The sequence below is a fragment of the Apostichopus japonicus genome, chromosome 10, assembly GCF_037975245.1.
Source record: "Apostichopus japonicus isolate 1M-3 chromosome 10, ASM3797524v1, whole genome shotgun sequence".
Lineage (NCBI taxonomy): Eukaryota > Metazoa > Echinodermata > Holothuroidea > Aspidochirotida > Stichopodidae > Apostichopus > Apostichopus japonicus.
In genome coordinates this window covers 8,344,814-8,357,972 of record NC_092570.1, presented here as the reverse complement: position 1 = coordinate 8,357,972, position 13,159 = coordinate 8,344,814, and the positions used below count along the sequence as shown (strand labels likewise).

The 13,159-nt window shown below is 37.7% G+C and overlaps 1 protein-coding gene across 3 annotated transcripts in view; it reads right to left on the bottom strand.

The window, feature by feature from the left end:
- The window catches only part of LOC139975073 (FERM, ARHGEF and pleckstrin domain-containing protein 1-like), a 71,387-nt gene that overhangs the window by 4,247 nt on the left and 53,981 nt on the right, over positions 1 to 13,159 (bottom strand). For all 3 annotated transcript variants that reach the window (XM_071982686.1, XM_071982685.1, XM_071982687.1), the window contains exons 13-24: positions 12,117 to 12,223; positions 11,634 to 11,723; positions 11,004 to 11,134; positions 7,140 to 7,408; positions 6,733 to 6,783; positions 6,214 to 6,344; positions 5,343 to 5,501; positions 4,086 to 4,199; positions 3,612 to 3,666; positions 2,713 to 2,876; positions 1,700 to 1,807; positions 4 to 155 (exon numbers count right to left, since the gene is read on the bottom strand). In XM_071982686.1, coding sequence (XP_071838787.1) covers positions 4 to 155; positions 1,700 to 1,807; positions 2,713 to 2,876; positions 3,612 to 3,666; positions 4,086 to 4,199; positions 5,343 to 5,501; positions 6,214 to 6,344; positions 6,733 to 6,783; positions 7,140 to 7,408; positions 11,004 to 11,134; positions 11,634 to 11,723; positions 12,117 to 12,223 — 1,531 coding nt within the window. The remainder of the gene's footprint in view (positions 1 to 3; positions 156 to 1,699; positions 1,808 to 2,712; positions 2,877 to 3,611; positions 3,667 to 4,085; positions 4,200 to 5,342; positions 5,502 to 6,213; positions 6,345 to 6,732; positions 6,784 to 7,139; positions 7,409 to 11,003; positions 11,135 to 11,633; positions 11,724 to 12,116; positions 12,224 to 13,159) is intronic.

Sequence of the window (13,159 nt, the reverse complement as noted above, 5' to 3'; positions counted from 1 at the left end):
CACCTGTAGAAAGTGTATTCGCTCTCCGCTCTGAAGAAGTAAACATGAGTCTTGAACTGAAGCTTGAAGACATAGTCTTTGTTGATTTCATCTTCCTCCCCTGGCTGTGTAATGGTGTATCCCAAGAGAGGTAAACTGGCAAGGGGGTAGCCATCCTGGGTAAACAAATGAGGAACATTCCATTAGCAATACTATGATGTCAGTGCAATACATACATAATTGAATTGCTTTCTAGTCTTTAAGTATGCTACAAAGTCTACAATTTGACCAAGAAACCAAACTGATCAGGAAGAAGTTACTTCTTTCTTAAACTTAACCAAAAGAGTAATCTTGGAGTATTTAAAACAAAGCTTAACAAACTAAGCATGCTTTATTGGTACCACATGGTACATTATATTGGGACAGATTATAGCAAGGGGTATACCACCATACTGGGACAGATGTACCAAGGTGTGTACCACCATACTGGAACAGTTGTACCAAGTGGTGCATCATACTGGGATAGATGTACCAAGGGGTGTACCCCCATAATGGGACAGTTGTACCAAGTGGTGTACCACCATACTGGGACAGATGTACCAAGTGGTGTACCACAATACTGGGACATGTACAACGTGGTGCACTTTACTAGGACAGATGTATAAAGTGCTGCATCATACTAGGACAGATGTACCAATTGGTGCACCATATTAGGACAGATGTATTAAGTGGTACACCATGCTAGGACAGATGTATAAAGTGCTGCATCATACTTGGATGGATGTACCAAGTGGTGCACCATACTAGGACATGTATAAAGTACTGCACCATACTAGGACAGATGTACCAAGTGGTGTACCATACTGGGACAGATGTATAAAGTGCTGCATCATACTTGGATGGATGTACCAAGTGGTGCACCATACTAGGACATGTATACATTACTGCACCATACTAGGATAGATGTACCAATTGGTGTACCATATTAGGACAGATGTATAAATTACTGCACCATACTAGGACAGATGTACCATGTGGTATAAAGTGCTGCATCATACTAGGACAGATGTACCAATTGGTGCACCATATTAGGACAGATGTATTAAGTGGTACACCATGCTAGGACAGATGTATAAAGTGCTGCATCATACTTGGATGGATGTACCAAGTGGTGCACCATACTAGGACATGTATAAAGTACTGCACCATACTAGGACAGATGTACCAAGTGGTGTACCATACTGGGACAGATGTATAAAGTGCTGCATCATACTTGGATGGATGTACCAAGTGGTGCACCATACTAGGACATGTATACATTACTGCACCATACTAGGATAGATGTACCAATTGGTGTACCATATTAGGACAGATGTATAAATTACTGCACCATACTAGGACAGATGTACCATGTGGTGTACCACCATACTGGGACATGTACAACGTGGTGCATGATACTGGGATGGATGTACCAAGTGGTGTACCACCATACTTGGACAGATGTTTAAAATGGTGCACCACACTAGGACATGTATAAAGTGCTGAATCATACTAGGACAGATGTAGCAAGGGGTGCATCATGTTGCGCATATAAAAGCATTGTTACTCTAAAGTTGGTTCTTTAATCAACCTCCTCACGAAAGCATTTTTTCATCATACCTCTTCTCATGTTATACCACACTTACTAATACCTCCTAAATGGAGAGGTTACATGACTCACCTGGTAACTCTTATAGAAGAAGAGGCAGAAGTTTGTAAACACAACCCAGAGTTTTTGCCATCCGTTGCTGTTTTTGAACTTTCTTAGTAAAAATCCACTCAGTTGGTTCTGATTTAAGAAAAGAAAAAAAGTGTTTTGTTTCAAGAAAGATTTATAGTCACATGTTCCAGGCATTACACATTCTTGAAGTGTGGGGTGAATCCAAAACCTGAGATTCTTAATTCATGGAGAACAAATCTAACTATTTCCAAATGTAAAGATAGCTGCCTAGTGGGTTAAGACAGTAGGTCTGTCTGCACAGAGACATCAATCTATACTGTTACTAAGAATAGATTTACTGCCGTCCACATAGAGAATAAATGGGAGGACAGTACTTTCCATGGGCAGCTAACAGACATCACTAAATCTTCGTTCATTCCAAAACACTATTTCAGCACTAAGGGCAGCTTTAGGTTCAAATAGAGTTAGGATCAGGCCTCTGATTAAGTAAGGTGACCATATTTGCCTGACTGGAATCAGGGACATTTATTGCGTGACTGATATGGGTGAGGGGTTTAAGGGGAGGTGGTGTCCCCCTCCCCTTTGGAAAATTTTCAAGTGCCTAAGGTGCTTAGATGTAAAATGGTGATACTTAGAAGCACTTTTTAAATCAATTTTATTTTCAAAAATGTAGCTTTTACTTAGATGAAATTTACTTAATTTACGAAAGAGTGCTAGGCTAGATCGATCTAGCATATTCCACTTTACACTGGCCCACCTGAAATACTGGTTAGTTCCGTTCTGCGACTGCACACTTAACTTAATCTTGTTTTTACAATTATTTTACTAATAATGTGGGATATTTCCGAAATTCCTGAACATTTTGACGAATCAGGGACATTTTCGGGGACACTTGTTTATCGGGGACAGCACACTGTAATCGGGGACTGTCCCAGAAAATAGGGGACGTCTGGTCACCTTATGATTAAGCCTCTCTCTGGTTTGGATAAAAGTATTTGATTGCTTAGACTGACCTGAACTGCTCTGATGTGGTCACTCATACTAACACTGGTGTTCCTATGCCAGCACACAGGTACTGTAGTATTGGCCCTGTGCTGGGATTGACGCTCCAAGGAACGTGACGGGGACGAAACATCGTCCTCTGACTCATCGAATGCTGAATCTTGGTCAGGAGTAGCTGAACAAAAAAATAAACAAGAAAAATCTCTCCAGTATTTGTCTTTGTTTATACCGTTCATTCATTAATCGTTTAAGAATGCTCTTGTCTTACATTATTCCGTTCGTTTCTCATTATACCTTTTCTCTAATGTTTCTTTACTTCTCAGGTCTGTGCGACTCTCTATCACACTTTCCTCGTTGTTCGGTATCTTCATTTAAATAGGTTTTTTTTTATTTGCCAGGGTAGGATTATGCCTACACCTCCAGTAGCTCCTGCATTGTAAAACAGGTCCCTACCTCCCACTGGTTGGACTTTATTGAATAAATACAGAGTTGTGACGGAATACGTAAATGATTGAACGGAATAGAGTCATTGGTGACATTCATCAGGCACGGACTCTCAGACATGTCTCACCGCTAAAACAAATGACATTAAAGGCTAATTAAAAGGTCTAATTTGCATTCAGTTTAAATGAGTGTCGGTGATTGGAACTGCCGCTCTGCTACTTTCTTTATGACATTAACACATTGAAAAAAAAATTCCCGACAAACTGTTGGCATCTGCCCTTATCAATCATTTGAAATTTTGTTTACAGGTCGAGCTTTTGACAATTCTTACATGACTTATAACACCACCACCATAGATAAAGAGAAAAGACAAAGAATTAACAGCATAAATGATGTCACATATTTACACAGTTTCTTCACTTTTTTTTCCCGTTAGTATCTCACCAGAATTGATAAATTTACTTACTGACTGTGGTAGTCGTCTCGTTGTCTTGGCACAGAGCCATCGCACTTTTAATATCCTGATGAAATATAAAACAAACGGATGTTAAAGATTAACAACAATGGAACTTAAATCTGACTTCTTCTGCTGAGATATAAATCAACTTCTAAAAAAAAGCATACTTTGTTTCATGCCAATTGGAAAGCATCGAGATTTTTTTATTTTCTTCTTGACAAACTAAAGATAGATTATGACACAACTGTCAGGTTAAATGTATTCTTGACAATGAAGAGACAAATATGTCTAGCACCCCTAGTTTGTGGCATCATGACAGACCATTCTCATAGCATGTGCAGGAGAGAATTAATTCAAGCAAGTACTACTACTACTACCTTTCAAATCAAATGTCGCAGGGTTTAACATCTCTCTACCCTGCACATGAACAATGGTTTGATTGTGAGGTCTGTCGGCTCTTAACAGTCTACAGGTACAACTTACCGACATCCACCTGTCCTTCTCCTCTGGGTTACTGGCGGCTATGACCACTGTCTTGTTGCCACCGTAAAGGGTAAAACAGTTAGCCACCGACCTGTCCAGTTCGCTGTCTTCAATCTACATCAAAGATGAAAATAAAAAGATACAATTCATCACCTGCAGGAGTTACCTTTAAAACCTATACCTGTAATTACAGGGAAATTTCTTGCACAAATGAATACAAAGTTCTCAAATTAAGGCTTTGAGCTCTACCCTGAAGTTAATGAACCAGGAAAGACTTTTATAATCTCCTGTAATAAGTTTATTGGTATTGGGTTACATTGTCTTGATGATGTGCTGTTTAGCCCTCTGGAAAAAGTGGTGCAGTCAGAATGAACAAAAACAAAGTTTTGAGGAAGAAGCTTGCATTGTTTGGCATAAAAGTAGACAAACAAAACTCAGTGTAGCAACTTTGAAGTAAAAAATGTGTTCCTTCAAAGTAAACTCTTTATTGGGGGATATTCAGCTGTTAGGAGAGGGCGCTGTCCTATAGGTCCTGACATTGCCGTATAAACTGCTCTGGGTGCTAACGCTCGTGATCTATCCTGTTTACATATCCAAAGATATTTCATAGCGCTGAAACCATATCTCAAGTTATGTGTGAAAATATGTTTCAGAAGATCTTGTCTTCAATTATGATGACAAGAATCGCAGGTATATTCCGGTATCTTTCGTTTTGGAGAGTTGGATACAATTTTACTGAAGCTCACAGCTAAAACTCTGAGCTTCAAGTCAGTTTATCAAACGTGATTGATTAATACCTCAAAGAAGCTTTCTGATTGGTTGAAGACAGGTTTTCAGTCTATCATGTCTGTGTCAACAAAGATTTGTTAGTTTGAATTATTGTAACAAGTACAATATCACAAGTACAATATAACAAGTACAATATCACAATATAACAAGTACAATATCACAGAAGGACATCTGCTACTGAAATGATGTGTGTTCATTGAAATTAGCATGAAGCATCAAACAGACCTCTGTCCCACCGAGAGCTGCTTAATCATATACTTTTGAGATGACGTTCAGAGGGAGTTAACTTAATATATTATCTACAGATATACTTAACAACAAATACAAAAGACAGCTCATTTGCACTTAATTGGCTTCATATGCAACAATCCAATGACCTGAGGTGTTCATTTCCTACATACCAGACTGTTTCCTAAACTTCCTCTGAAAGGAACATAGCAATTTGACTACTTTCCATGGTACACTTACCACGACTCCCTTGAGGGGTATCTGCCCGTGAACTTTGAACTGGTTGCTAGAGGTGACTCCTTTACTTGTGTAGAGAAGCATGTCAGAGAAGAGGAAAAACATCCTCTGCTGGTAGCCCTTACGAGAGAGTTTGTGCAGACAGCCCTCACGGATGAATTGCTGCAAGAGGGAATTGGAATCAAGGATCAGTTGTGAGGATAATATTTAGACTGTCTTCATAGAACAGGTCAGGAGACTTTCAAATGACATATAAACTTGAGTATGAGTTTCAGGTAGGCTGCCCTCAATTGATCAGTTTGTGAACCAGAGACTGGAGATAAATTATATACTAATATTCTGAACAGTAATTAGATTATACTTGCTCAAAACATTGATCTGATGGATCAGTAATGAATGGATCAAAGATTAGTGAAACATTCAAGTATTACCATGACTACCATGGATGAGACGAGGTACATTAACTGACTGAATCGTTGCCAAGGTACACACACAGAACGCACACCACTGAAGCTTTTGTGTCAGCTTCTACATTGAAGAACTGTCTGACTTGAAGAGTTCACACAGATGATCAAAGAGGTCTTTGGGTTGATAAATGGGATCAAAAATGACTTCCACAGACTTTTGTGAAGTGTCTGATTCTCTGATTAAGTAAATCAAACTTGGCAGGAGTCATTAGACAGAAGAAGATACAAAGTAAAAAAAACCCGCCTGTGAGAGAGAATCAAAGTAAACCCCCCCCCCCCTGCCTATGAGAGTGAGTCAAAGTGGCATTTGGGATCAGGCACTGATAAACAGAACAGGAACAAAGTAATATATGTCAGTCTCAGAAGGAACAAACTATTAACAATGGTTTTAACTGAGTTCTACACACCCTTCCTGGTTGTACTAAATTGTCCATGCCAACCAGATCCCGTTGGAGTTCCGTCAACTTGAGAAAGTTTCCTATTTGTTTGAGGTCGTTGACCAAGTTACTAGTCAGCTCACCAACTTCAGCAACGGCGGCTGAAATAGGAGATTACCGAGGAAATTAGAAAAATGAATTAAAATATGCATGTGGAGGAGAGCATCTTGGTTTACAAAAGAGGAGTATACTTTTCAACCCATGGGGTACATGATCTCTCTATAGGATTAGTAGGGTGGGGAAGGTGGACAGAGGGTGAGATAAAGGAGCAAATGACTGAGAAGCTAGGGAGTGGAGTGGGAGTGGGGTGGGAGGGGGGAGAGCGGAGGGGAAGGGAAGGGAGAGTTCTTGAATGGTCAAGAGTACTCCATCAACAAATTATTGCTATAAATTACAGACAAATAAGTCATGCACACCACAACCATACAAGAATCCCTTTCTGTTTTACCAAATTCACCCGTTTTGTGTCAAACAACTAAACTCTCTTACCTTTACAATCCTTATAGTCTGGATGAGTTTCTGGGTAATATTTCACCAATCCTGAAGAAAAAAAATAAGAAAGAGGTGCAAAATTCATCAAAGAAAAATCTAAGGTCCTCCCTCAAAAAAAAATTAATAAGTTGCAAGTAATAATGTGTAATTTTTTTTTTAAATGTCAGGAGTACAATACTACTGAATATTCTGTTCAGTTTTATGAATTATTCATTTTGTTTTTCTTGAGCAGACTAATTTGTCATACATATTCAGTACACAACAATGTATGTATACACTATTTTCTGATACAAGATGATACTGGAGTAATGTTTAAAGGCTTCAAGAAAACAATTGAACATCTCAAATTAGCCATTCATCAATCTCATGCATATTCATTACATATCAATATGTATATAACTTACTGTCTAGAATGAGCTGATAGTGGAGTAATCGCTGTAAAGGCTTCAATAGGAATGTGTTAAAAGGCAGATAGCACACTTTCTGGACCTCAAATTCCCTGTAAAAGGTCTCAAAGCTCTTGTTTTTCCGCACCAAGTTCTCTACTTGGTTTAAGATCTCTTCCAGTTTCTCCAGGTACTTGTTGTAGACTTTAAGATGTTGTACATTCTTCAGCATGATGTCACCGACGCCTTGGTAACTGCCCTTTACCTCGGTGTTAGCACGCCCCTCCCTGTAAGAGAACACATACATATTCATATATACATATACATATATACATATATCCACCCTTGGTCTTGGTTGGCCCTCTCAATGTATAAACTAAGGCATAGACTTTAACAGACACACTTGCAGTAACTAACAGTAACTTACCAGGGCAAATTTTGGAAGGATTTTATCTGGTTGTCCATCAGACAACCAAACCTTACAGGTTGGTTGTCCGAGCAGCAAATTGTCCAAAAAAAGTCCCAAAATAACAACGACACATGTGAACAGTGAGAGAGATGTGTAAGATTGGTGAACAGACAACCAGCGTTGGGGGTGATAGCAATTGATTATTTTTACCTATTTTGGTGTATTTTAGTTACAATGTAATCTGAATCTGATGTTAACAACTAGTCATCCACCATACAACCTCGAGAGCTGATGTTGGTTGTCCAAACAGAAATGTTGTCGTCTCGAACGACCCAACTACAGATTAAAAATTTGCCCTTCATTCAAATCTAACTGTTCTACATTGTCATCAATTTGCATTTTGTAAGTAACCGATAAAAAGCCTCAACAATACTTTTTCTTTCATTTTTACATGCCTGCGCCTTTCTTTCTTTGTATGAAAAACCAAATATTATAATATAATTGAAATAATAAATAAACCTTCTGCCCTTGAAACACAAAATCACATGACTAATTTAGTTATTTGTAAGTAATAGCCAGTTGCCTAACTGACCCTGTTGCTTGCTCAATAAAAGTTGTTCTTTCTGAGAGGAATTATGTACAATAAAAATAATAAAAAAGAGTAAAAGAAAACAATTTCATCAATCACATGTCTGTCATTTTAATTCAGCAAACTAAGCCAGCTTAATTAGCCAACGGCATTAAATATTGCAACCCGGTTGACAGAGGATGGGTTCAATCACCCGTCGAATGGACGGCCTTCTCTCTACTGACTAGCAGACAATTCATGTCAAGAAGGGATGGGGGGGGGTGAACCTCTGTGATAGGGCAAGCCATGCTCTCTAAGCAACATCAGAAGGAAGATGTTGAAAGACGAAGAGAAGACTGACGATGATGCATTCAGTTCATGGCAACCCACAAAAGATTCCATCTACACAAAAACAAGACTGGATGCAAAGAAATGGAGACGATGCTATAGAAACTACAGGAAAGAGGACAGTCTTAAAGAAACAGCCAGTATGAGGCTGGCAGCGAAGAAAGAATGATGACACTGGTGAAAGATGCATGAACCCAGATATTATTGATGGTTCTTGAACTCTTTGATGCAAAGAAGGGCAAAGGTCAACTTGGAGAGAGCTTTAATAGTCCAATAACATGCAAGAAGAAACACTCTAGGTCAACTATAACCAGTCATTTGAAATTGGACCAATCAAAATTGGGAGGACCCATTCCAGGTACTTCTGTGAGTGCAACCCCTTCCCTCACCCTCCCCCTTTTCCCTCATTTGGACCTAGTACGATTCGGCTTCACTTATATTTTTGACCCAATTTTGGAATTTCATTATATTTCAATGGAATGAAATATGCAAGGACCTTTGACCTAATTTATTCGTTATACACAAAAATCTCTCTTAGCAACAGCTAAAATATTGACATCCCTCTTGCAGATCCACTGCACGATTCATAACGTGTCCGATACCACAACAAGACAGCAGTAAAGGTTACATTTTAATATTAATAACCAACAGTTCCACTAGAATTTTTTTAGTTATATTGCCATGGCAACAGATTTCCTCTAATCTATAGTCAAATATCTCGAATCCATATTAAAAAAGAAGAAGTAGTGATCACTGTGAAGAGAAGTTTTTGAAGAATAATCTGATGCCAAGAGTGACAGAAGTAATAATCGTTAATTTTACTACCAAATTATTATTGACTAATCATCAATTATTAAACATTTGAGCTGAATCAGAGGTCATTTCAATACTTCTTGGCATTATTAAAGGTATGCTGTATATTGCCCCAAATATGCTAGATATTCAAATATTGGTCACCTTTGGTCAAAATTCTTAAACTGTTGCAAATTTACCTCACTGGGACATTCAGTCATCTTGTGTGTTCCTTAAAAATGTCTGAGAACAAATTCAAGAGTAAAGACCTCCAGGAAAGTACTTTTTGAAAACTTGTAGCAATTATAGTGTGCTATAATTTGGGGCCTATACTGACTACCTTTAAACACTCACACTCAATATATATATGTGCACTTGTATTCAATGCTTCTTGTCCATGAGTTTTGTTTGCAAGTTTCGTATTACAGGCTAATAGTGAACACAGTACAGAAGAACAGGTTTACCATGACTACTTGCAGTGTAAGGCCTAGGAACAAAATTCAAGAGAGGGAGGATGGGGGAGGGAGTTTGAACAAAATGACCTTGATATCACTAAACAGATTAAATAATGCAAGTTATTATGTCAAGTAAATTGTGTATTGACCTGACCAGTTTTTAAATGTATGAGACATCTAAAAAATCTTCTCAAATTCTTTATCAATAAAAAAGATGAAAAAAAGAAAGGAAAGAAAAGCAAAAAAAGATGAGGTGTTCTTGCAATGAAAACAAAATATCTAAATCAATTTTGCGATATAAGTGATCACTTTCTTTCCCACTTATTAGAATTCTTTCTAACGATTAAGAAAGAAAAGATAAATGAGATAAAAGATGGGGGTGGGGGTGGGGGTGGGGGAGGGAGGAAGGGATAACACCACACTGTAGCATTCCAACCCAATCAACAACTGATAAAGAGACCTTAAAAAAAAAAGGGAAAGAAAAAGAAGAAAAGTCCAAAATAACGAAAAAGTAGTGTATAATGCAAACGGAGTTGCCAAAGAAATAAGGATTAGGGAGGACAAAATAAAATAACAATTAAACTTACTGGAATCCCTGAAAACTGCCAAATAGGCAAACCAAAAACAAAAACAAAAGAGGACTATCAAAATGAAAGTGTTTTTAACGAGATGGGACGTCTTTTTAAGTGATCTTCTGGTTCCTGTTTACTATTCTCCCACTCCCCTTTTTTCTTACTGTGTCACTGACAAGATATCATCTTCTGTGTGATTAGATAATTCTGAAACAGCCCCCTCTCGGTTAACTCTTATCGAGTCACCGAGGAATTGAGGCTGCTATGAGGTAATGGGTAGTAATATCTTGATGAAGTAATATTTCCATAAATTGATAATTAGATGCAGTGATATTTAGATGTGGGTTAAGCAACTGTACCTGCTTTTAGTCTTAGAAAATCTACTTCAATCTTATCAAAGAGAGATTACATCTGTTTAGTTAATGAAAAATTCATAACACATGAGAAGATAATCAGCAGGAGGATAAGCTAAAAGCTGAAGCTGTAGATAATAATTGCGCCAATCTCAAGAAAAGGTTCAAAGTAAAAAAGAATAACACAAAAAAATGTTCCCATTTTTAATTTAATGGTAATCACCACTGTCCAATTTGGGAATGAATGATACAAAATCAAAATAATGTGAGTAAATTATTATTATTTTTTTTCTTCAAAATCTCAACATTCACTGACTGTTGTTTGTTTTTGTGAAAATATTGTACTTGAGAAAAAGAAAACAAATTCAAGAAAGTTGTTTCTTACCATGAAGTCAGCCTCTGCTCTATTTCTTTTAGGAATTTACAATGGAAATCATAGATCGGTTCAAGGTGCTCGAAAAGATTCTCCAGCATATCGGGCTGGGTGACCTCATTGGCGGCAGCTCTACGAAACCACTACAGGAGAGAAAGAGGAAAAATAGTAATGAGATGAATGTTTCTTGTGTAAAAGTTATAGGGCCCAGACAGGTCAATCCCATCACGATCATCTCTGGAGGCTTCTTTTTATTGGGGGGGGGGGGGGTTGGTCCCAGAAATAATACAGATGACTATTATTTAGGTTCCTTTTAATGATAAATACTTATCTATCTGTCTGTCAATAATAATCATAATCAGGCAGTTATTTCAATGACACTTAGGCGCCCACAGACGTGGGAGAAGCCTGCAAGGGCTTATGGATTACAACTTTCACAAAAGTGCTGAAAACAGAGGATGGAAAACATTAGCCCGCAATCATGAAGAAAACACTTTCTGGCATGTTTTTTTTGGCATTAAAGGTCCAGTTCACTTTCAATTCAAACAGAAACACCTTGACAGTCCTGATATATATTTGCATTATCTTGATTAAAACATTTTTTTCAGAAAGTGCTGAATATGCAAAGGTGTTTATCCGTACCACAACGATGACCTCCAGGTCCTTCAGGTACGTTCTTTCAGTGGTCAAGATCTCCTTAGCGATGAAATAAGCCTTGTCTGGAGGATGCCGCTGTTGATAAGAAGGGGAAAAAATATCTAAGAAATGCCACAAAAAGTGTAAAACAACGTTTACAACATTTTCTATACATTTTTGTTTTCTGTGACATGTGCAGTGTTCAGTTTACTGCTGTTTGCTAATTCAATTCAAAATTGTATGAAAGGATTCAATTCCTGAGAGAAAACTTAACAATTTTTTTAATCCTTAGCTTTATTGGGCAAGAATCAAAGGCTTTCATGCCATTTCATTTGCAACATGAATATCAAATATTTTCTACAAACATGATGTCTGTACTCCCTCTTGTTGACATAAAAGCATCACCTCTCTCTAACAGCACATAATGACACGCATGAAGTTATTGCCATGGCAACGGTACGCTGAAATGATTAAGATCCATCTTTTTACCTTGACTTTTTTGACATGATTTTCATCTTCCTGAGCAGTGTCTTGTACCGGCGTTGAGCTTTCCTGGGTGGCTGTGATGGTTTTCGAGGGTGACAGGACAGGGGAACCTACACAGAAAAGGGGGTGAAACAAACAATGACAGATCAAATAAAGGGTGCAATTGCAAACTGATGATGCAAAGTTCATACTTTCACACGATTCATAATACCTACATAATTGTCAGGTGTTATTAATTTTTTTTTTCAAGTTTACTAAAAATTCATTATAAATACATGAAAGAACATATTTATAAATAGAATATGAAAAACAGTTAATTAGCCTTAGTTATTCAGCCTTACAATGCACAAGGTATCTAGTATAGAAAGCATAAACGTATAGTAAGAATCTTAGTACGAAACTGATGTGATGAGGATACCGGAATAACCATGAAATGATCTGTAACAAATAAATAATCATGTTTGCTGGATTATCCTTGTAAGTTCAAATCTCCCTGTTATTATATTAGTTATTAAACCTAATTGAGGTTTACCAACCTTCATGAGGTATCATAAACTTAATTATGTATTTGCTAACCTCACTGAGACATGTATTAGTTCACCATGATATTATCATTAGTTTGAAGGTTGAAAAGAAACGACTTACCTTTTAAGTTTTTATCGAGAAATGAGAAAACTAATAAGACTTACCTTTATAACTAGCTGTGCAACTAGCTGGGATTCCTACTGGGTGTTTTCTTTCTCCCCCTAGCTTAGAATGAGTAAGTTTGCGATACTTACGGCTCTCGCGAGTCCTAACCCTGGCCAACCAGGTCCTCGGGTTCTTGAGGGTTACTGTTATCGCAAAGTTTGGATCAAGTATGCTAATTTGTTTTTTTGTAGATCCATAACGAAACCGAAAACCAACTACATCCCTGGGTTTGCTGGTGATAAAAGAGTTGTTTGCAGATCCCACAGAGGAGAGACAGATATGTAGGAATACAACATTGAAACATGAACTAAATGAACATGACATGGGAGCTTCCAGCTAATACTAAAGTAGCCAAA